Genomic DNA, 25,117 nt, shown 5'->3' with positions numbered 1-25,117 from the left:
TCTAGAATATTTCTTCTGAAAAAAGAGAAATCACTGACAAGCCGTTAATTGCAGTTTATTTGACTGTACTAATAAAATATGATGAGTTACCACGTCTATCATGTAGAGTTACTAACCATTAATTGAAAACAAGTCAAAACACAGCTTAGATTTAAGATATTTAAGAAAACTTTATTTGTGACTTATTAACAAAACACATTACCAGATGAAATAATAAGAATCACTATTATCACCTTTACAATGAAAAGCAGGTGTACAAAAAAAGTTATGAACTGATCTGCACTGTCACAGTCGACTGGTGTGCACCTCTCACTGCCACACCCTGCGACCGAGGAACATTCACTATACACAAGCAGAGAATACATCAACTTTATTATTTTTTTTACAACGTTTTATGTATTTTGACATTTTTTTAACTTATTTTCTACCGTTTTCTTTACAAGGGATATATATATGGAGGATGAGTAATTGACTTTTACACTAGTGTTCATTTGATCATCATTTCAAAGTTTAACAACTTTTGGGAATGATTTTCTTATGTAAGAAAATCACAAGGGTAAAAACATGGGGGAGGGGAAGCATTTCATCACATAACACAATAGCATTATGTATATCAAGAAGATTAAATTCATTTTCAACAGGATAAAAAATGTGATTCTTTTAGGGTTTTTTTTTCCACAGAATAAATCTTTTATGTATGTATGAATGTGTGGACAAGTGTGGGTCTTTCAATGTCTGTATAGTTGAGAATGTGTATCAGAGGTATATGTATTCCAATACGCATTTCCCAGTGGAAAAACATATCTATGTATATAGAATCTATATAGTATCTGTTTCCTTTGCTTATAACATGCAAACAGCCACCTGGTGATCTGACAGCACATAAGTACACCTGAAGGACGGGGCAGGGGGAAAAACACATGTGCATGGGAGGGATTGAGCCTGAGCAGCACCTACATTTCCCTACTGTGGCTGGTAAGACGATGTTTGAAAGAAAGGAACACTGAGGTGAGATTTGATGACACTTTTCCATCATGGTAATGCTGCTCCAATATCTAAAACTTTTTTCTACCATGCCACACCTGTGTTTCACAATGTCAGGGCCAAAGAAAGCAGATCACTTTTACAGCGTTCAAACTTGGACAACAAAACCTGGACGTTCTTTCTGCAAAGCATGTCCGCGCAACACTTTTGATGCTTGTGTGCAGCAATGAAGTCGCAAATGTATCCTTTTAACTGCTGTGATTATTGTCTTAAAGATGTCCTTCACCTCTAATAAAGTGGATTCCCCCTTTCCAAGTCAACCACCTTCCACTGCTGCTGAACCACGCTGTACTTCTTTTGTACATGTTTTTGTCAACCCCAGGTTTATCAGTTCTCTCTAATGGCTGAATAATTGCAATGCCTCCGCTCATGCGAAAGAGGAATGACCTGCCCAATTAACTCTGCTGCAGTTTCCTTATCTTCTATGCTGGAGCTGCACAATGACTCTTCTTTTGCTTCTCCATCTTGTCTCAACATTTTGAGTACAGCATCATCTGAGATTTTACTAACTTGTCAGATTTTCCAACAATGCACTATGCAAGAGATGACAGAGCTGTCGACAATAAGCAATAAGAAGAGACACTTTGGCTGAAAATTCCTTAGCTCAGCTGAAGTTGAACCTAACAAAAGATGTGTGTGTATTACATGTGCACGTATCTATCTGTGGTATTGAAGCAGAATGACTTGAGAAATGTAGTCCAACCATGTTGATTCGAAGAAACAGGAGTAGAGCAAGGAAACAGGCAGCGGGTAAGCAAATGCTCCAAGCACTGAAGCAGTCGAGGCAGTGGCGCAGGGCTTGAATAACAACTACTTAACATTCAAAGACAGAAGAAGAGGGAACAGGCTTGAACAGAAAGGAAGCAACAAGCAACGTTCCTGCTTCCCACCCATATATTACACTCCCATCTTAAGGATGGCATTGGCCTCCCGTTAGTGTTCTTTTCGTATATTTTTGTGTGTTCTTTATGTCTGTATATAAGACGGCAAGAGAGAGTGTGTGTATGTGTGTGAGTATGAGGCTGTGTTTGTGTACAATAATGTCTGAGTGTGCTGATACACAGTGGGATTACGACCCCATTGACCTGTGCCATATTCCAAGAAAAGAGGCCAGGTCAGGTGCCGGTTGCATCAGCTGCACGTAGGTTCCCTAGTTATATCCAAAGTAGCCACTAATCCCGATCCACGCATTGCTAAAACACAAGCGGTAGCACCACAAAAATCTGTTGACTTTAAGTAACAACTAAATAGTTAAGCAAGCGATAAAGCAGGTGCAAATGATACAAAGTCACACAATTGCACTCACTAACAGTAAAGCAGAACTTTTTTCCTTTTTTTTTTTAACATTGTTCCTTTTCTTCAGTAATTCCACGCCAATTTGCAATTTAAAGGACTATAACAATAATGTTTCTGCAAGTTTTCCACAAAATGACACCTTACTACTACTGATGACAATATTTGAACTGTGGTTAGAAAAAAAACTGTTATTTTCATTATTCCAATATCATCAGAGACATACACTATAGACTAAAACATGCAAAAACTAGTATTGTCCTTTAAAAGTCAAATATGGATGTTATTTACCGATCGTATTGTTTTATGCCAATCCAATCAACTACAAATCCAAGTACCCATCAGCGAGGTAATGCCATTACTGATCGGCAACTTATCTGAAATCTTAAAGTTATAACTAGTTACAGCCGTAGAGTTCGCCCCTTACTAACCATGGTACGATCGAATCGAGTAACTTGCTAATCGCAAATTAACTAGCAGTTATGAAGCAACTTCTTTATACCCTAACCTTGGAACAAATTTGCGCATAGTTGGTGCAACCCAGTCCAAGTCCTCAACCTCAGCAATGTGCTATATTACATTGAAAAACAGAGCTCTTTATTAGAGTGTGGTCCTGCTTGTCTCAGTCACCCAAATCTCTTGAAGGTGCTAATCTCATGATACATATACCGTTCACTGTTACTTTTTCATTTTCATATTATTTTTTACAAAAGACCACGTTTTCTGAATTTCTACAAGGCCTCCGTATTACTGAAGACAAAAGCCTCGGATTCATTTGTTTTTGTATGGCTTCCACTTCACCTCCAAGTAGGTTAGCCAAAAAGAAAGGGGGCTGCATAAAGACAGAGATGCCAACACAGGCAGCCTCAGCTGACAATGGTCAGATACAAATATTACACCTTTTCAGGTGTTTGTGTTTTATTATATAAAATGGGGCAGGGGCAGAAAGGCTAATCTAATCCAATAAAACCCTTTCTGTTTTAATTTGGTCCAACCTTCAGATCAAGTCTGTCCATTAAGAACATTTGCTTACCATAAACCTTAGACTTTTATAGGCCTACATTATGGACCAAATGAGCCAAGACATTTGTTTAATGAGTTCGCATGGTGTGGGGAGCCAGGCCTTGTCTAATGAGGGTTTGGCCACCGTACAATGTCTATGCAAATGTGGTGCAAGGAGGCTCCTTCATTTCTACAATATTTGGCTTTTTTTCTGGCTCTGTAATTGGGATGGTAGTTTGTTGGTAGCTCTGTTTTCAAGTCACCCCTTCACCTCTAATCATCATCATCTTTGCCCTTATCCTTCTTGTCTTTCTTGTCCTTCTTCTTCTTTTTCTTCTTCTTAGCCTCCTCCTTCTTGCCGAAGCTTATGAAGTCACCTTTGTCATCCACAGGGCCGGCGTCATGGCGAATAGAAATGATGGCTGGGGATCCGGGGATGATGAAGGCTTCAGGAGGAATCTCTCCGGGCTTCAGGGGCTGAGGAGGGAGGTAGCCCTGTCCGGAGGCGCCGTATCTGAAGTGCCAGCTGTTGCTGTCTACTCCAGCGCCCACTGGGGGTGAAAGTTCACCACCATCTCCATCTGCACAGAAAGGAAAAAATAAATAAAAATAATGTCAAGTCTAGCTACTCATTACATTTATCCAATTTTTGCAGCAACACTGTTTCTTTAGTCGAACAGCTATTGAAAGTTAGATTAGGTGATCAATGCTTATATTATTTACAAGTTAAACAAACAAGCGTTACCAGTTACATTTTGATATTAAATGGTGTTGATTTTTAAGTTTTGGACAGAGTCATGCTAACTATACCCCCATTTTTAGCCTTTATGCTAAGCCAAGTTAACCAATTCCTACCAATCTAATGCGAGTGGGCAATAAATAAACGGAGCCTACTATGTTGTAAAAGTGAACCAAAAAACAGAAACTATATAACTGAATTACAAATAACTTCTAGCTTGTTTAAGCACCAAAAATATAAAGTGGCGTTAGGGAAAGTTTGTGATTTTTTGAAAACGAAATTAAAGGGACATGAACAAAACAGGAACACATCCAACTAACACTGGTCCTGTGTTTTTATTTTTTGGCTTTTGAACTACATATTTATCACCTGACATCAGCCTCTGCAGTGATAATTACTTCTATCGCTTAAGTTAGGTCATCTTTTTGTTTAAATTATTTCGTTAATCGACAGTATGAATAGACTGTAAAATATACTGGTTGACTAAGCAGGCCCTTTCTGACCCAAAGCCATACTGAAAACCATTTGTAATGCCCATTAATTGGCTTATAAACTAGATGTAGCAATCTTCTCAACATTGCATTTCCCAAAATGTAGAACTATTCAATTCCACAGTAGCTCTTTACTTGATTGCTTGCAAGTGGCAGAAGCATGGGAGTCCATTCTGACCTGGAATGGGTCAATTCAAAGAGGTAAATCCACCTTTGTTACTCAATGTGAATCAACTGTCCTGATTGTCATGCATAGTTTCCTAATAAGACTTTATGATTTGGTCTTTGAGATGTTCATCAAATCTGACATGTAAGGAATAATCAAAATGGTGCACACAATCGTACAGAGGAGTAGTATGACAATGGAGCACTAGCCACAGGGAGTGGATGTTTTCAGGACAGCGATTCAGCCGAGACCACAGGAGGAAACACTGGAGGGGGCTAACCTTTAAACCAAAGGGATGTTTGACTTGGCAGTGTTATTTGTATTTGGCTGATGACAACAGCCTAATCCTACTCTCATAGGAGGCCAGAGAGAGGGATTCAAAATGCAACATTTTGTGCTCAAGCTTGGATGTGACGGAGAAAGGAACCCTACCGGGGAAAAAGATAGTAAGAAAAAAATCTTTCTATATACAGAGGAATTGCTATGTAAAGTGGAAATAAGTCATTGCTATTAAGGTCAAAAGGTTAAAGACAGCAGAATGAAAAGCAAAGAGGATGTGAGATGAGATAAGAGGAGGGAGCGAGAGAGGGAGAGAGTGAGAGAGCTAGAGAGGCAGTAAGAAAAATGGGGGTGGGCGGGTTTTGCAGACACGGTGCTCTCAGGCCCACACCAGTTCCCTCTGCGCTGACCTACTTTCTCTCTGGATTTTATTTAGATCAAACACGGCCCTTGCAAAAGATTCTGTTTGATTTTCTTTGTAGGCTATTTATGACACTACTGGAATGCTGAGATGGTTTCAAACCATAGTCTCATTGGGAAATACACTATTTTGAAATTGCATCCATCAACTGGCCTCTACAAATGAGCTCATCAAGTATGAGAATAAATTATATATAAATGGACTATAATAAGAGCAGATGTAATGGAGAGTACCAAAATGCTCAATATTTCAATATGCCCTGTTTGACTACTCCTGCAAAGCACCGGACACCTTTCACATGATGCTATTATATTTATCGAGCCATGACTCACTGAAAATGCATCATATATTTAAACTATATGGCATTGAGGTTTCAATACAGCAGGAGTGGTCAAATGTTCTGTCTTTGAGTAACAAAGTACGTACCATTGTGACAGGAACAGAAACACAGACACATAAATAATTTGTTTTCTTCTTACAAAAATAGAAGTAAGCTTCATTAAATAATGAGCATGTGAAGCACCTTGATAAACAAATCAGTTCAAGCCTTGACTGCAGAGGAAAAGTGTGGATTCAGCTTTAAGTTGGCTGTTTTTAGTTTTAAAAATGTTGTTTAAAAATGTGTAGTATGCAGTAACCAAGTACATTTACTCAAGTACTGTACTTAAGTAAAATTTTGAGATACTTGTACTTTACTTGAGTAGTACCATTTTATGCTACTTTGTACTTTTACTCCACTACATTTATTTTGTACCTTAAGTAACTTTACATATTTGGACTAATAATGTAAAAATATCGGCACTTTAAAAGGACTTAGAGTAAATTCACAAGCTACCCTGCAGTATACAAAGTAATTAAAACTAGCTGCACCTTTACCAGCTTTGATAACACTTTAATGCATCGATAATTATAATGACAACATATAATATATATTATTCTGAAATGGGCTAATCTGTTTATTAACTACTCTTACTTTTGGTACTTTAAGTAAAATGTCAATGCTTATATTTTTCTAATTTCAGTTGAGTAACATTTTGAATGCAGGACTTTTACTTGTAACTGTATTCCTACACTCTGGTACTTTTACTCAAGTACAAAATCGGTGTACTTATTTAGTAAGGGTCAAGGAAGAATTATTATTTATTTTAACAAGCAGTGCCTTTATTTAAAAGTGACAGTGCTGAAATGGGGAGACAGAGGGGATGACACTTGGTAAATCATCCCAGACCAGATTCAAACCTGGATCCTCCGCATTGTGACCTAGCCCCAGTAGGCCTACATGGGCCACCAGCTCTCCTTATACAATGGCCCAGAAACAACAACATAACCAAAGGGGTAAACACATGAATTATGTTTACTGACTTGCTTTGTGCCACTCAAAAAATGGGTGGGTTAGGTTTCGGGTTCAAACGTGACGCAACATTCTTTTTGACGTTGTTTGTGGGTTGTATGGCATTAGCATCAAACCAACCACAGTAAGCCCCCGCCCACACTCTTATCTGAATCCCCTGCCACAGCAACCTCTGCGTGTCTGTGTATTTTTGGCTACCGGTTTCAGGAGGATCTCTAAGAAGAGTACTCGTTAACTTCCAGCTGCATGCGCAAAGTTCAAAATTCAGGATCATAAATGGACCCTTACATCGCTGAGTTTCTGCGGGTAGACGACACTTCTACAAAGGGGCGTGGCCAGCAGCAGCTCATTTGCATTTAAAGCTACAGACACAGAATCAGCACTTTTGGGACAGGGCTGATAGAGGTTTATGTCATTCTGTAGCATGATCTGTTCGTTATTTTCAGCAACAAACTTCAGAGAAATGTTTTGTATATATCTGAGACTTAGAAAATATTGTTGAAGGACGGTGTGATATGTGACTTAAGTCAGAACAACAAATTGGTAACATCTATATTAAGATGATGCTACAAACTCTTAAAAATCAACCAAAACATCTTCTTTGTGGTGTCCATGTTGATTCATAAAATACACTAATGTGTTTTCATGATTTGCCAAATTCGGAAATGGTTTCATTTAATGAGCACTTGAAAGCAGCTTGAGCCTTGTCAGACTCTTCCATTGCCATTGACCTAAGTTATTTAGCTAGTTAAATTATTTGTCAGTGTCATATGTCATCATTTTATCTTACCATTAGTACAATTCTGTAATGCTGTTTCTGAGGATCATGACATTTGATGGTATGCTCAGTCCATTTGTAGTTAATCTGGGTATTAAACCCAGGAAGAGGATCTGGTATTTTTAAATCAGTCCGATTCAATGGCTTTCAATGGTTAGACAGGAAGATTGCTTCTCATGTGGAGGAGGACAACGTTCTTAAAATAACCTGAAAAGACAGCCGGTTAGTTAGATGTGCAAAATACTGTCAGGCAGAATGTAGAAGATCTCATTCAGGCAGTAATGCAGGCTGTACGCAATGCACCTCCATTTAATCTAACCGACATATCATTTCCTGTTTCATATTTAAAGGTTGGCAAGTGTTGTTCCGTCGTGATATTTTGTCAACAGATTATTTAGGTGGTCTTGTACAGTATTTATGTAGGTAAAGACATACAAAGGACCTTTCTTTTCACATTTCATTGTTATAGGCTACAGACCCTGTAATTTGAAAACAAAACAGTCCACCTAATCCAAAGCATCCTTTAAATACCTGCAAACTACCTTTTTATCATAACATGACTGAATGATATATAACAAGTATATTGGGGCAAGCTACACAACTCTCCTACAGCTTTCCCTATATGATTTATACACAAATCAGTTCAGACTCAAAGTAAAACAAACAGGGTTCTGCCTCTTGGAAGTTTGAATGTGCTAATTACATTTTGATAAAGCAGAAGACCTCTACGGAAGTCTGTTTTTCCTGACAAGTTTATCGTAAATATTGCTATCTTCAAATGTTCTTTAATACAGCATAATGTGCACTGTAAATAATAGAGCAATTTTGGGAAAAGTACATGATAAAGCAACAGCCAAAAACAAAGATGGTCAGACTCATTTAATCAAGTCCAAAAAGCAATGACTGACAGAATAGTGATTACACCACTTCATACTGGTGTCCCACAGGGCTGTACTGGTGTCCCACAGGGCTGTGTGCTGAGCCCTCTCCTCTACTCTCTTTTCACCTACGACTGCATACCTGTACATGGTTCTAATACCATCATCAAGTTTGCAGACGACACTACGGTGATTGGCCTCATCAGCAACAACGATGAGTCGGCCTACAGGGATGAGGTCCAGCGCCTGGCTGAGTGGTGCGCCAACAACAACCTGGCTCTCAACACAAAGAAGACCAAGGAGCTCATTGTGGACTTCAGGAGACCGAAAATCGCTTCAGAGGGTGGTGAAAACTGCCCAGCGCATCACTGCTTCTTCACTTCCCACCATTGAGACTGTACAGCACAAGAGGTGTCTGCGGAGGGCACGCAGTGTTGTCAAGGACATCTCTCACCCCAACCACAGACTGTTTGCCCTCCTCCCCTCTGGGAGGCGCTACAGGGCCCTCCGATCCCGAACCAGCAGGTTCAGGAACAGCTTCTTCCCTTCGGCTGTCATCCTGCTGAACTCCGCACCACGGTGATGGCCCCCCTGGTTACCCCTACCCCACCCTGCACCTTCCCCAAGCCACTGAACTTTTTGCACTAATTACAAATGTTACTGTACATATTTTATATTTATTCCGTTTATACACTGTACCTACCTCAGCACCTCATTACCTACCTCATTCTGCAATTTCTACCTCTACCATCACTTGAATTCAACTGCACCTACATTATGCCATTTGCACTACCTTGCTGCTGTTTACTCATACATACCTTAAACTCATCTCTGTTTACTTTTTACCATTCTACTGCACATACCTTATTCGAGCTGTTCATATCCTTTATTATTTATATTTCACTACCTTCATATGTATATACATTCTCTGCACTTTTACTGCTTTACTTGCACTTCTGGTTGGATACTAAACTGCATTTCGTTGTCCTAGTACTTGTACTCTGTGCGATGACAATAAAGTTGAATCTAATCTAATCTAATCTAATCTAATATACAGTCTATAGAGTTCAATTGACAGCTGCTAGAGGACAGGTTATGGGTTCACCTAATCATCAGGATTATCCTCCGTTTCAAATGAATATTAGTTTAAAAACGTATAGAACGTATTTTTACTTGTCCCAAGTTATTTGGTTATCTAATGGTTTTGGCCAGACAATTACGAGCATGCTATAGGACCTCAATTGTGGTGGAACACTCAGGAAAACATTTTCTTTCCTGTCTTGATTTTATTAGTTAACAAGGAATTTGTTAGATTTCTGCAGTAAAGTGGAAGAAACATAAATGCTGTTTGTACATATAATTAAACCAGCTGATTATGAGCCTGAGACTAAAGATTTTCATTGCCAGGCTGCGCTGTAGCTACTGTGCATCTAACAATAAACCCTTTGACCCTTTGGATTACTGAACTGGTAGTAAAGCTGGAAACCTCACCATAATGACTGTGTTCCTGCAGTGAAGAAAATTGTACACTTTCAGAACAGAACAGTGTTTGGTTTATTTGCACTTGATGATGCTATAGCCATTCATGTCCTATCTTATGAGCAACAGAGGTAAAATATCAGGTGGCTGTGAAGTGTCTAATCAAATGAATATTGTCTCAGCAACTTGGGACATCCCAGGGCTCTCTGCAGTGGCTGTGACAAATCCAAAACCCTGACATTGTTAATTAGAATCGTGGCCCAGGTATTAATCTGAGATATTCCTCTGTGTGTGCGTGAAAAAGAAAGTCATACCGTGCTGCAAGAGCTTTGCTTCCTCTGCTACTGTTTCTGTAACATGGAGGATTATTTGTAACTCTGCCATAGATTCATATTAGCCTATATTTTTAGAGTAAATTCGCATCCTGAAACGGATTATGGTGTAACGGCTGGAAAGCAGGTCAGTACAGCTCCTTGTGAGGAGGTTGCCATGACACCTGGTAGATATGTGGGTGTTTGAAGCCTCATTTCGTGTAACCTTGATGTCCTACATTTAAAATAGGATACGTTATTTCCCGTCTCGTCCAAGATACGATTCCATCTAAAAAAGAATCCCTCTGGTGGTTTGTAGCACATGCACAAATCTTTGGTGTCGAGTAGTGCTTGTATAAATATGTTTTAGAGCATGCATTCTGCATGAGACACATCTACGATCTACCACAACCATTATTTCCTTAAATATTACTGCATCCTCTCTTTTCCTTCCTAATACCTGCCCTTGCAGAGTCCCCTTCTCTTTTCCATTCCCTACTCTTTTATTTTTTTCTGTCTGTAAATCTTCCATTCAGAGATATGACCCGTAGCCATGGAAACTGCCTTCGCCCACTCCCTGCTGATGGAGGGTGCGGCTGCTGCAGCAATCTCTCAGTTAGACAGTGTTGCCAGGCAACAGGTCACATGGCGTTCCCTAGCAACAACACTACTGCAGGAACCTGCCAATCCTCTTAACCTTTCTCTTCCTCCATCCCCCCACACCTCGCTCTTTTTTTTCCCTTCTCTCCATCCCCTTGTACCTCTCCTCTGCTCTTCCTCTCTAAAATTGCTTTAAATGTTACTGGATCTCTTTTTTCTTCTCCTTGGTACTCTCTCTTTACTGATAATAGCTGCACCCCCCTCTGGCATAAGACAAATGTCTCCTCATCTGCGCCATGGGTCACTTACATAAACACAGTTTTGAGGGTGCCGCATTTAGATGCATCAGAGCATATCAGATAACTTCTTGATAACAATTCACTGCAGACATGAAAATGTGTCACAAAAAAGGCTCCACCTTTTATGCATAAGAGGATTAACCTGCATTCCATTACATGTCTATGCCTTTAGCGCCAAAGCCACTCCTGACAAATCATTTCTTATAATGCAACAATACAGGTCTGGAGTAGATGGTGTACCCTCTGCTTAAAGACAATATTTGAGTCTTTACATGACCATAGTGGCAGCTTTTCATCTGCTTACCAAAAACACATTTCTCTGCAGCCAACAGCAGCAGAGCGCTTGTACCTTGAATCATTTCCCAGCTCTCTTTTCCCCTGAGAGAAGCGCTGACAGACAGTAAGACATATTCTGTCACTGGCTTGCCGAGTGATTGACTGGGATGTTACCCTTCACCCTCAGATCTCTACATATGTTGTTATTCCTGCAGCTAGACATAAAATCAATAAATGGCTGAAGGAAGGACGGAACAGCTCTCAATGTTCCAAACACTGTTTCAAAGTTGTTCGTTTCAAAAGTTTTCCAATCGTTGTCTTTAGCTTTGAGCTTGTGAAGCACAGGTCATTTTCCAAGTAGGTTCTGTTTACACTTTAGTTGTGCTACATGCCACATATTTTTGATGTTGCCTCCCACTCAGGACAACTCATGTCTTATTAAAAACGCTTGGCTTTTTCAGTCAGTAGCTCCCCATGCTGCAGCTGCTTTCAAGGGAGGACACAGTTGTTTATCTGTGGCTCTGTGAAAGAGCTCCAGGCTTTTGGCACCTCAGCTAAGCTCTGCATGAACACCGCAGTAGAATTCGAGATCATATAGATATTTAAAGCAGATATCAAATTCGAAAGTGTTACCATAAAATCTGCACCAACGATGATTTCAACGTCAGGAATATGATGTGTAAAATGCAATCAAGTAGCGGTTATTTAGACTTTTGGGTAAAACAACCTCTGTGTTGAATGCCCTATGGGACACCTTTCTGCAAATATTGACCTAGATATTAAATTGTCATTTTTAATGACTAGTTTACTATAAATACACATTTCATCTCTGTACGTTAAATAATAAGCTAGTGTCAGGAGACAGTCTTCCTAGCTTAACCGGAAGACCAACATTTGGGAGAATCAGCAAGCCTTGCACTGTTCAAATGTAAAAGAGAGAAATCAGTACCCGAAAAGCTCACGGAAAAACAATTTAGGTTGTTTAAACGGTACAAAAATAAATAAATTGTAGAACCAAAGATTTCAACACATCCTGCCTTATTTTACACTTTGAACCTTGTACAGAATAAACAAACAAGATGAACCTGTTACATGTATATTAGCGAGCTTTATAGGTGCTGGTAGACATGTTTAAAAAAACAAAACAAAAACAACGTTAAACAGAACAGGTCTACAGTAGCTGTTTACCTTAATTTCCAGTGTTTATGCTAACCTAAGCTTACTGTATTATGGTTGTTTTATATTGAGCTACATACATGAGTAGCATTGCTCTTCTCACCTAACCCTTGTTAAGAAAACAAACAAGAGTTTCCCTAAAATGTCAAATTATTGTATTGTTGTACCATGATTCACCAACATTAGCTTACTGAAGTTATATATGTTTCTTTGAAGGCTTAAAATGTGTCTAAAATGTTTGTTTGGTGGCACTACAAGAGCATACGTAATCTAAAAAACATTTATAGGCAAATAATTCACTGTAGCAATTGTTTAGCTAACAGCTAACATAGTCGCTTACGTAACCGTTTATGCCCTGGGCCCTTGTGGGTTATGCCCTCCTGTCTAATGATGTTATTATTTAGGTGTTTACGAATAGCTTGTACAGCCTACAGTGTTTATAAACCCCAGGGTTTATTTTTTTCACCTGACAGCAGTTAGCTTTATTAGAAGAAGGTAGTAACACGAGTGCAGTGACAAGGACATGAACACTTGCTGGCTATCCCCACCATTATGTTTTTGGCACGCACAACAAGGGTCCCAGAGGGTTTAAATCTCTGGTGCCTTACAACAAATACCTTGAGGTAGTGCATATTGCATAAGGACATTCCAGTACACCTGACTTGAACATCCTCTACCTTTGAATACATTTTAATGCAAAATCAATGAAATCTTGTTGATTTTCCTCCAGTTCAAATGTAGATCTCACGTTGGCATAATCAGTGACCTTTGACATATCATTTTTCCACCACCATTTCCCCAAGGACGCTGACACTCTGGATGCTTTTCCCACTCTCTCCTGACTGCTACTCACCTGCAGCGCTGGACACAGTGGGCCAGTTCTGGACCAGCATGCCCTGGGCTCCCTGCACCACAGAGGACTCCTCCATGTGGACCGAACTGAAAGGCAGAACACATTCAGCAAACTCAATGAGACACTTCAAATCAAATATTAATTCAACCTTTGAATCAAACATTGAGTCATTATTCATGGCTATGCAGTCAGGCTGTTAGGCATTTTTATTCCTTAAAGAAGTTTGTTTCTATTATAGTGTACACTTCAAAAACAACAACTGTTATTCAAAACCTTTTACGATTGTTGCCCAGTGCAGAGGGCGACTTACCAGTTTTAACATCCTACACAAAAACAATAACATTCAACCCTTCATGTACAGTACTCTGCCTTTAAACAGTGACCCTTTTTAACCTCAAACAAAGAGCTAAATAAATTGAGCCAAAATACATTTTATTAAAAGAGTCCTATTATGCTAATTTTCCGGTTCATATTTGTATTTTGTGCCTCTACTGTGACATGTTTCCATGCAAAAGTTATTTATTTTTCTCATACTGCCTGTTTTGCAGCACCTGTTTTCACCCTCTGTCTGAAATCAGAGCCCAGTCTGCTCCTATTGGTTAGCTGGCTGGCTCAGTTATGATTGGTCAACCTCTCAGTGATGTCCCCTAGCCTATCATGTACAATGTGTTGGAGCACTTGCCAATAAAAGCATGAGTGTGATGTAGTGATGTCATTATGTTACAGAAGTAAAAAAACGAGTCCAATCCAGGCATTTCAGGCAGGGGTGAACTTCGGGATTTGAGCCTCTACACACCGTTTAAAGGTCTCCTATTATGCTATATTTTAACAATATATTGCAGGGCAATATCTATACAAAACATGTCTAAAGTGTTGTGCTCCAAATACCAAACAGATCACCCCTTGTAGAATGCCTCATGCCCCTCTAATTCAGCCCTGTTCCTGAAGTGCTGACTCTGTGACTGTCGCTTTAAATTTGAGCTGAAGCTGAAGCTGGCCATGGAGCGCCATGCGTCAAGTTTCTAACGGAGAAACTCAGCTAAATGCTGCCATGATTAAATGCCATATTATGTACAAAACCACATCCAGCATTATTTCTGAAACACTTCTCAGTGTTTACCGCTACAACAGTGACATTATATGTATTATATATATAATTTTCAGAGATGTGGGTAAGAAGGAAAAAAAGAGAGGGTTGTATTTTCTGACACTTAGTGAGTCTCCTTACAGACCGGGGACACATATTTATAAAAGAGAGCAAAAAGTGCATTTTGCATGAAACGGGACCTTTAAACACACACAAAAATGATATAAGACACTACAGGACAGGGAAAACGCCAAGCTGCATAATAGTGTCCCTTTAATAACAGCTGTGTGGAGCTGTACTGAATTCACTGCAAAGTGATTGGGTCAACAGTATGTGGCAATGCAAGCGACTATTCACTTTAGAACAAGCCATTCTGAAAAGTTGCTTTCAGTTTAGTGTATTGCGTAACTGCTGCGGTTTAGAGTTTTGTCACGCCCTTAACCCTATTTTTTCCATCATCCTTCTTCTACAATTCATTCTCTTTCACCACTGAGTGCCTTTCTTCTGTAAACACAGACTACAGCTGCTTCACAGTAAAAGCTTTCCAATAGCTCTTTCTACTTTGCTGGTTTTCATCCGTCAACATATTTTAGATTTAATTTATTTACATATTCAATTGGGATACATACCATTTTGAAAGTACTTAAGTGTTTCCACCTGATGTTGTTACATATTTATATTTTAATAATTATGTGTATAAAAAGTAGGACACTCCTACCACACCCAAATGAAACATTAAGAATTCACGCTACAAGCACAACATAGACTCTCAGGATGTTGGCAGTTCTTGAAGTCTGAGATGTTTTTTATTTTAAGTTTCATCAGTAGACCCGCAATCCAAAGGGTGGACTTCTCTGGGATCTAGTGTTTTATTTGACTCAGCGGGGGGACTATAGCTGTAGAAGCCATTCCTTGTACATTTTTTCAACAAGAAAGCCTCAAAGTAATGATTATCTTGCATGTAGAATAAGATCATTGTTTACCTTTTAATCATTAAATCCTCCCAAAGAGTATCCAAATTATATCTTTAAAAAGGGCTTATTTTGTCAGTCCAAACCCTTAACATAATACGTATATACTGTATGTCTAAACAACTGAATTTTTCTTCCATTGTTGTATAAATAACCATTAATTAACTATCAAAATAGTTAGCGTATATGTTTATAGTGGTTGATCAATTAGTTCTATTTAGTTAGAGTATTGACCAGGCCAAGACATGTGTTTGCTGCACGTTTTAATCATGCAGCAACAATTAGTCATTTTAAAAGGTTCTGTTTTTTTTTGTTAAGAGGAAACCAAAACATTTTTTAAGTGCACTTGGGATATGGATGCAAGTTGTCATACTAAGCTCAGAAAAATGGCTGATATGCAGTAGCTTTACATGTAACAGATATACGAGTGGAGTTAAATACTTTCATGTAACTTGCAAAGAGAATAAATAACTATATTTCACAGAAACAACTATTTATTCCTTTAATAGGGGAATTTTGGAGGGGGTTTTTGTTAAAAAAATAGGGGGAATAAAGAGGGAAAATACAAGTTAAATGAAATTAGTTGAATCAGAGCATTTAGGAATCAGAATAATCTTTTTAAATGGCAACATTTGACAAGATGTTTATTCTCATAGCATGGAAGAGTGTTGGGTGACCCCTCTCACCCTGGACAAACTGTTTAACCTGCTCCTCTCTGGCAGGATGCTGCACTCCATCAGGACCAAAACCTCTCGCCACCTGAACAGTTACTTAACTTCTGCTACCGGCATCATCAACAAGGCCCGGGACCCCCACTGTCACTGACCCTCAGCCACGTCACTTTATGCATCAAATGAATGCACACAATGTAACAATATTTGTTTTGCACTTTATAACTTTTAAGAGGCGTACATTTTTTTTATCAGCGTTTACATTTTTGTTTTATTTGTATGTATGTCTATGTATGCAGCAAATTCCTCTTAGGTGTTAACCTTCTTGGCAACAAACCTGTTTCGGATTCTGGAAAAGCACTGGTGTTGCTTTCTAAATGAGTGTTCCAGTTAGAGTGACATGCTGCCAACATGCAGGAGCCTGCAATCAAATCAGCTTAATGGATTTCAGCATGATTTTATGGATTATTTACACCCATGCTTTCAGGTCAAGGAGTCAAACAGGACATTAAAAAGGATAATGGGGCTAATTTCACTTAAGCTTTACCCATGAACTTAATATAACTGGGGAAAAATGACGACACAGAATCACTAAATTGGAACTTTCGATGAAAAAACTGTTGTAGTGAAGTTATAAACATCTATAGCCAAGGGTTTTACACCTAGTGAGGAGATTTTCCACGCACACATTCATAATGAATCCAGAGCTTACTGTATAGTAGGCACTACCCTAGCTGTGGCCTCTGCAATGCAGCACAGAGCGTCTACCTCAAATGCAACACACTTATCTGTTAATGTTGAATAAGGATTAGTCATAAATAAAATTTGCTGTGTGCATTCTGAGCAGTGTGAGGTTCACTTTTCCACAATCAAGGGAGCTAGTGTTAATGTGTGACGATGTGACACAGATACTGGCGTTTTCTCCACTGACTGACTACACTAGGAATGTGGGTCAGTAAAGTTGACGCTCCACACTGTGTGTAGATACATTACAGCATGCTTGTGTTGGGGTGAAGTGTTAATACATGAGCCTCTCTGTGTCTTAGCGTGTTACAGGCACTGCCATGCTAGAGACGGCAGCGGCAAATTGCAATGATGATTTATGTTAATCCATGTCATGTTACAGTGACTTGATGACATGATGCTCATTATGATACCCTCCACGCCCTAGAAATTAACACTAATATCCAATTAAATCAAAGATAGACAAGGCAGAGGACTGCACGACTGAGCAGTAAGCATTGTTGGCAGGAAATGAGAATTCAGTGCAAATTACAGACATGCAGAGGTAAAATTCATTAGTCCCTAACGTTACAGCTGGCCTCTTATGAAATTAGCGAAACACTTGATTATGTATTTTAAACAACTTTTGTAACATGATCATTACCAAATTCAAATGACAGATGTAGATACAAAAAAGTTATTCTTGGATCCAATCTGAGTATTCTCTGATTGCTTTGTAACTAATGATAATGAGATCTTCAGACCAATCTATAATTAGGATTTGGTCAAGCAATAAGGCGTAGGAATCTCATAGCTTGACTACAAATGTCCTTTGCTGTCTATATTTACAACTTCTCCCCTCATGGCTGGACAAAAACATACAAAAAGACACAGAAGGGCATGCATGTGTGGTGTGCACGTAGACACTGATGCATGTGTGGCTCTGATCATCTGAGAAAGGTCATAGTCAGCTCATTTGTCCTTCATGCTTCCTGCTTAAAGACTGGGGGGGAAGCGATGCTCAGAATGTAGATGACCTATATAGTGTTACACTGCAGAGGAGGAGTGCTATGCATCTACTGATGGGAGCTGCAGATGGCTGTTCCCCAAGGAGGAGGAAGCTGTAAAGGTTAAAAAAGTGATGCTGAGGGGGCCACTGATGGTTGTTTTTAATAATGGCAGATACTGGTCTGCAGTGTTTTGTTGCACTGCTATCATTTCTGATAGAAGTCATTGAGACATGTAGAGATTTGCGAAAGAAGTTGATGTTTCGATAAATATTGTATGACATTCTGTACATTTAGCACCTGTGATAAAGAGAATATTGAACGGTCACTGTAGTGCTAGCATAGGTGGGACTTTTTCTAGAGGATCAAAGTTGTAAAAGAGTTAAAAGATGCAAAGCGCTTACCTCTGCATCCCTGCCCTCAAAGATGCAGAATATCGCCAGTCAGCATTCGGGGCTTTCTGCTGAGCGAGCTAGGGGTAGAGAGAAAGAGAGAGAGGGAGAGATGGGAGGGGGGATTGAAGGGGGAGATGGGAGAGAAGAGAGAGAGTTAGGTTTGATCTCATTCAGTGCAGCGCTAGGCTGGGCCATGGCCTCATCAATTAATCATGATACATAGCCCAGCTCTGGACGTGATGGGAACACTGCAGTTGTGTCCCCCATCACACACACACACACACACACACACACACACACACACACACACACACACACACACACACACACACACACACACACACACACACACACACACACACACACACACACACACACACACACACACACACACACACACACACACACACACACACACACACACACACACACACACACACACACACACACACACACACACACACACACACACACACACACACACACACACACACACACACACACACACACACACACACACACACACACACACACTTTTTGGACAGTCTCACTCTGCGGCTCTATAAATGTGGGAGTGGGGGGAGAAATGCCCTTTCCCTGAGTGCCGGCTGTGTGTGTGTGTGCACAGACAGATGTGTTCCTGTGTAACTGTCTGCTCCTGATGAACCCAGGCTGAGCTGAGTGGTTGGGAGTCCCAGCAGTCCCTCTGATGCATAATTGCCTTTGAAAACCAATAAGCAAGAGCCATTATTGCCAGGGCAACTGCATCCTAAACCACTGGTTTATATTAGCTGGGTGGTGGAGGAAGTGGTCGGATCTATTATTAAAATAAAGGTAATAATACAAAACTGTAGATGTACTCTAGTTAAGGGTAAGCGAAGATATTTGTATCAAAAAATACTTCCAGTACAAATAAATTGACTCATCGTGCACAGTGGCTTAATCACAAAACAATTGAGTATATTCTACTATTAAATATAATAATTGATGCACTAATACTCAATGATTTGGTGATTTTATTTCGTATTATTAATTTGAATCTTCAATGTAACTAAAGCTGAAGGATTATTGAAGTTAGGTAAAAAGTACAACACTGAAACTACATAACTAAAATAACTTAAGTACAGTATTTGTATAAATGTTCTTATTTACTGTCAACCACTTGTGTTACCTCAGGCTTTAAACAATATAAGTACAGTATAGCATTGCACATGTGTCTGATTTAGTGTAAGACAATGTTTGTTTCAAATCATCAATAATGATCATTAATTCATTTCTTCTATTTTACATGCCTTGGATATTTACTTGATTCTGACTGTATACATTAATGTATGTTTTATTGGTGAAAATGAAAGCCATTGCCTGGATAAGGTTGTTTTTAAGTATTTGAAATAATCTTACATTAACTCTAGTCAGAGCTGTGATGATAATTGGTATAAATGGTTAGTTCAACAGAAACTATCGCCAACGCTTTTGATGATAAAAACATTGACATGCTTTTTTCAGCCTCAAATTATTTTTTTGTATCATAAAACTGAATAAATTTGGGTTCTAGACTGATATTTGGGCTCGAAGATGAAACAACTAGGATGGACATTTTCTGAATTGTTTTAACCAAACAATAAACTAAATAATTGTTAAAAATTATTATTAGGAAAATATTTCGCAACTCGATAATGAAAAAACTTGTTAGTTGCAGCCCTAGTTTAAAGTATTGACATTTTTGGACATTATGCTAAAACTACCAGACTCCTTTGCCTTTGATGATGATGCCTTTATATTAAAAGATCCATATAGGTCTCAGTGTGAAAGTCCTATTTTAATGAGCTATTTATTATGCCTGATTATGCCTACTCATCACTTTCCTCATGAATAGGTACCGTCTAGCTGCCTTATATGAAATGATTGTGAACAGATGCATTCATGCTAAAATTTGGCAGCATCATGTGGGTTGTAGCCTCAGAACTCAAGAACTCTTACGAGATAAAAAAGAAAGCTGTGTTTAAGACACAAACCTGCTCAGGCAGCAGCAAGTGTCCCAGATAATAATGGCCCATTATGTTTTTCAGTTCAATTCAGAGGGGAGAATTTCCTGCTGGTGGACCCAGCCTATTTGAGTAAATCTAATTTGCAGGGTTGAGGAACAGAGGCTGGAGGTTAATTTAATTTACAGTGCTACATTTGTCTTGGTTGGAGATTTTCTTGTTACTAATGTACCAGTTGCTGGCAACTGATAATAAAGATGATGATCCAGAGATGAATGCCTAACCTAAGGAGCATTTGCCTTAATAATCTGACCGAAAAAAAGACATTTGAATATTTGTACCGCTAATCTACCTTCTCTGGCATTAAGGCAGAATAAATACCCAGAAATCTCAAACATTAACTCCTTAAATCTACAACATGAACATGTCAACATTAGAGGGCTAAACAAATGGTGAATGTATGTCTATGAAAGCAGGTATTTAAAGTATCTTAATCATCATCATGTCAATTAAACAGCGCTACAAGGAATGATAGTGGTGTTTTGATGCAGTGTGAGAGAAATGAAATCATTAGACATGGTCTGGCAGGACAAGGCATTCACTTTTTAACTAATCTAGAATAGCTGTGCGAGTGTAAAACTAGCTAATCATGTAGGGCCTTTGATCAAGCAGTTAACCTCAACTGCTCCAGCGCAACAGTCACATACAACTCACACACACAAATCCGCCCCGCACAAAAAAGTCAAATGCACTTGCACCGAGAATGAGCTAGTGGTGAAGACTACTTGACCTGTTCCTAGTGTAGATGTGATGACAACCTCGAACTGAAACACAAATCTCTGAATCATCAGAAATAACAGAAGACCGTGAAAAGCATCAGGCCTGACACTAATGCAGTGTGAGTGCTGGGCTGGGCTGGGCTGGGCTGAGCAACAGCACAGTACAAGTGGGAACTGAACAAAGAGAATGAAGCACGCAAGGACTCAATGTATTGCAGGAAGCGTTCAAGCTCGACATACAGGGATATCATCACCCTGCAGCAACACTACAACACAGACAGAAATTATTACAATGCAGGCTATGGCAATAGATCCAACAAAATGTCATGTAAAGTATGTACTAAAACAGGGGTCTTAAATTGCTTAGACAAGATGTCATACAAGTAAAGCTGAAACAATTAGTTGACTTATCGATTGACAGTATCAAAATAATCGCCAACTCTCTTGATGATCAATTATCCTTGATAGTTGTTTTTACTGAAAAAAAAGTTGGTAAATGCTGTTTTTGGCCTTAATATTTCATATTAGGGTGAATATCAATAGGTTTCTGACTGACAATACAAAACATTAAAAGACTTCACACTTTGTTTATGTATTCTATAGTGCATACAATGAATCAAGAATATTCTGCAGATTAATCTACAATGAAAACAGGCGTTTTCTGCAGCCCTAAATTAAAGCCACTAATAGGTAAACATGATGATTCATGACCTCCCAGTCCTAACCTCCCACTAAAGTTAAACATAAAAAATTAATGACCCACCTCTGGGCAGAGTTGCATGGAGGCATCAGGCATGCTCAGTCTGCGTACAAATCCACTGTTACTGGTGAAGAAGCGGTCAGCGCCGCTGCCCCAGGTGCCACTGATGGGTCGTCCCGTGTTGTAGAACATGAAAGTGTCACTGCCGGAGGTGGCTGTCAGGCAGGTCTTGTAGCAGTAAGTCTTTGTTAGAGAGCCGTTACCACGCACTTCGATGTAGTGAGGCTCCACTTTGAGGTCTCTCCGAAGCATCACATTGTTATTGGGCTGTCCCCCAGGTCCACCACTGCCTACCCCACCAGCACTGACGCTGCTGCTCCCACCGTCTGGAGGGGGCTTCTGCGACACACAGCAAGGCGAGCAGGACCCAGGTTGGGTGCAGTAGGCATGGCAGCGGACGATTGCCAGCACCACAACAGTGACTAGGAAAACAAAGGTGGTGGCGCTCAGAGCCACAATCAAGTAGAGGGTCACGTTGGAGAACAGCAGCGTGCTGTGAGGTCGGATGATTCTCTTGGGGTCAGGGGCAACTTTGGGCGGCACCTCCATGACAGCCACATTGATGGTTGCAGTGGAGGAGAGGCAAGGCTGCCCATGGTCCTTTACCACAACAGTCAGACCGAAAGATGTGGAGTTGTCCTCCAAGATCCTCCGAGTGGTCCTGATCTCACCTGTGTGTTCGTGCACCTTAAACAAGTCCAGGTCAGTGGCTGTCTCCAGCACATACACCAGCCAGGCATTTGGACCTGCGTCTGCATCGTACGCCACCACTTTGGTCACCATGACTCCAGGCTCTGCATTCTTTTGCACTGTTTCCAAGGAGCGTGTGCCGTTGCCAGGAGGGTTGACTATCAGTGGTGCATGGTCATTCTGATCCATAATGTAAATGTAGACGGTGGCGACGCGACTGAGTGGAGGAATGCCCCCATCTTGGGCTTTGACCTGGAAGTGAAACTCTCTCAGTGACTCATAGTCAAAGGCTCGCAGGGCATACGCCTCCCCTGTATCGGCCTTCACAGACACATATGAGGTGACAGGGATGCCATGGTTGTTGTCATTGAGCACTGTGTAGGTGATGCGTGCGTTCTCTTTGATGTCTGCATCTTGAGCTTTCACAGTACACAAAGAGGCCCCAGGGGCATTGTTCTCAGCCACATAGACGGTATAGGAAGTCTGCTCAAATCGGGGTGGGTTATCATTAACATCAGCCACATCCACCTGTATAGTCTTCTGAGAGGAGAGGGGAGGGTTCCCTCCATCTGTGGCACTCAGAGTGACATTGTAGGCATCAGTGGTCTCGCGGTCCAGGAAGGCTGAGGTAACCAAAGTGTAGTAATTTCTGAATGACTTGATCTTGAAAGGAAGGCCTGCTGGGATCTCTAAGCTCACCTGCTTGTTAGCGCCAGAGTCTCGATCGGTGACACTAATAAGGGCCACTACGGTGTCTGCACGGGCATCCTCCCTCACGGGGCTCGACAGAGATGACAGCACTATCTGAGGGACGTTATCGTTAACATCAACCACCTCTACTACCACCTTACAGTGTGCTGCCACGGCACCAGGGCCCTTGTCCATCGCCTGGATGTACATCTCATAGGAGTTGGTCTCTTCATAGTCAACATTGCTCCTCACTCTTATTTCTCCAGTATTGGTGTTCATGCTGAACATCTGCCTCACTCTCTCAGGAGTGTAACTGCTGAAAGAATAATACACCTCTCCATTTGTGCCCTCATCCAGATCAGAAGCATTCAGTTTAATAACCAGGGTGTCTTTGGGGGAATTTTCCAACAATTTCACCTTGTACACTGAGCTGTCAAACGTGGGGACATTGTCATTTGAGTCCAGGACCCGGACATTGATTATAGCCGTGCCTGTTTTCTCTGGCGTCCCACCATCCACAGCACTAAGAATTAATTGGTGGTAAGGCGTCTGTTCACGATCAACTGGCTTTTTGAGCACAAGCTCGATGTGCTTTGTATTCAGGGAGGGTTTGTTGGATACCAGCGCGAAATGGTCGTTTGTGCTGAGCTGATACATGCGAACAGAATTGGAACCAATGTCTGGGTCTTCAGCGTTTTCGATTGGGAAACGAGACCCGGGTAAAGCAGATTCTGTGATTTCTAGTTGGTACTCGTCTCTGGGGAACTGCGGTGCATTGTCATTGGCATCAACAATCTCCACCTCGATGTGGTGCACCTCAGTGGGATTTTCGACAAGCACCTCCAGATTTAGGAGGCAGGTGTTGGATAAATCACACAGTGCCTCCCTGTCGATCCGTTCATTGACAAGTAATTTCCCATTTTTGGGGTTGACAATCACATAGCGTTTACCGCTGTTGGAGGTTACCTTAATTTTTCGGGTGGAGAGCTTTCGAATATCCAGCCCCAACTCATGCGCCACATCACCGACCACTGCCCCGTTTTCTAGTTCTTCCGTAATAGAATAGCGCAATTGTCCAAAGGAAAGGCCACAAAATAAGGAAAATATCACAAAATAAAAAGGCACATTATTCCCTATCCAGTTGCATATCCCCGCCACAGCCATTGCAAGCTCAAAGGATCCGCAGACGGATTAAACGCAGCCTTCCGCCTGTTTAGCTTGCAGTATCTTGCATCCCAGCACCTCATTAAGGTGGGCTAATTGGTCTCCCTGTAAAAGAAACACAAACAGCTCATCCATTGTGCTACCCGGCGGAGTAGAACCCTCTCTAGCGCACCCATATTTCCTTTGTCCGTGATGCGCTTTTTTTTATCTCCAATGCGCGCTGCTGACGGGTGTGTTTCCCTGCCTCTGGAACTGTGAGTTAGGTAAAGACGGTCGAATTCTGCACTAAAAAAGCCGGTAACTTAGTGGGGTCCTTTCAAAATAAAACGATAAACGTGTTATATACCCACTCCCAGAAACACGTCCAGGGATTTAAAAACTTGAGCAGCAATTTCTTTATTGCACCTTCATTATAGGGCTGGGAGTCATACATTGTTAAATGTTTAATAAAATCCTGACTTGTGGTTTCTTTAACTCTTTCCATTATGCAAAATGAATGTGAACCTTTGCTATAAATATAGCACTTTATTGAGTATTGCATTTAATTTAATTTATTGTATTGTGTGTGGTCACTGAAACATACAACGCATCACAATACCCTCGGTGTGCTTTATTAAACATTTCGTAGTTAGTACGTAAATACCCAGACGACTTATTCTGATAACTCTAACCGGAAGTTATAGAACTGAATGTTGCTGACTTGACTTTGAAAGCACAGCATCCCACCCTAGCGCGCGCTCAGACTCCTGCCTTCTCCTC

At 40.4% G+C, this 25,117-nt stretch overlaps 1 protein-coding gene across 1 annotated transcript; it reads right to left on the bottom strand.

Annotated features, from left to right (window-relative positions):
• Nucleotides 1-183: 183 nt before the first annotated feature.
• LOC134872752 (protocadherin alpha-C2-like) lies at nucleotides 184-24,592 on the bottom strand. Its single transcript, XM_063896182.1, has 4 exons — nucleotides 21,818-24,592; nucleotides 18,300-18,367; nucleotides 13,437-13,522; nucleotides 184-3,920 (listed from the first exon to the last, which is right to left on the bottom strand). Exons 1-4 carry the CDS (start codon nucleotides 24,356-24,358, stop codon nucleotides 3,613-3,615), a joined length of 3,003 nt encoding a protein of 1,000 aa, XP_063752252.1. The 5' UTR covers nucleotides 24,359-24,592; the 3' UTR covers nucleotides 184-3,612.
• Between the last annotated feature and the right edge of the window lie 525 nt (nucleotides 24,593-25,117).

Source organism: Eleginops maclovinus, chromosome 11 (assembly GCF_036324505.1).
Source record: "Eleginops maclovinus isolate JMC-PN-2008 ecotype Puerto Natales chromosome 11, JC_Emac_rtc_rv5, whole genome shotgun sequence".
NCBI classification, from domain to species: Eukaryota; Metazoa; Chordata; class Actinopteri; order Perciformes; family Eleginopidae; genus Eleginops; species Eleginops maclovinus.
The sequence above is the reverse complement of the archived record's forward strand: the minus strand, read 5'-3'. Positions and strand labels throughout refer to the sequence as shown.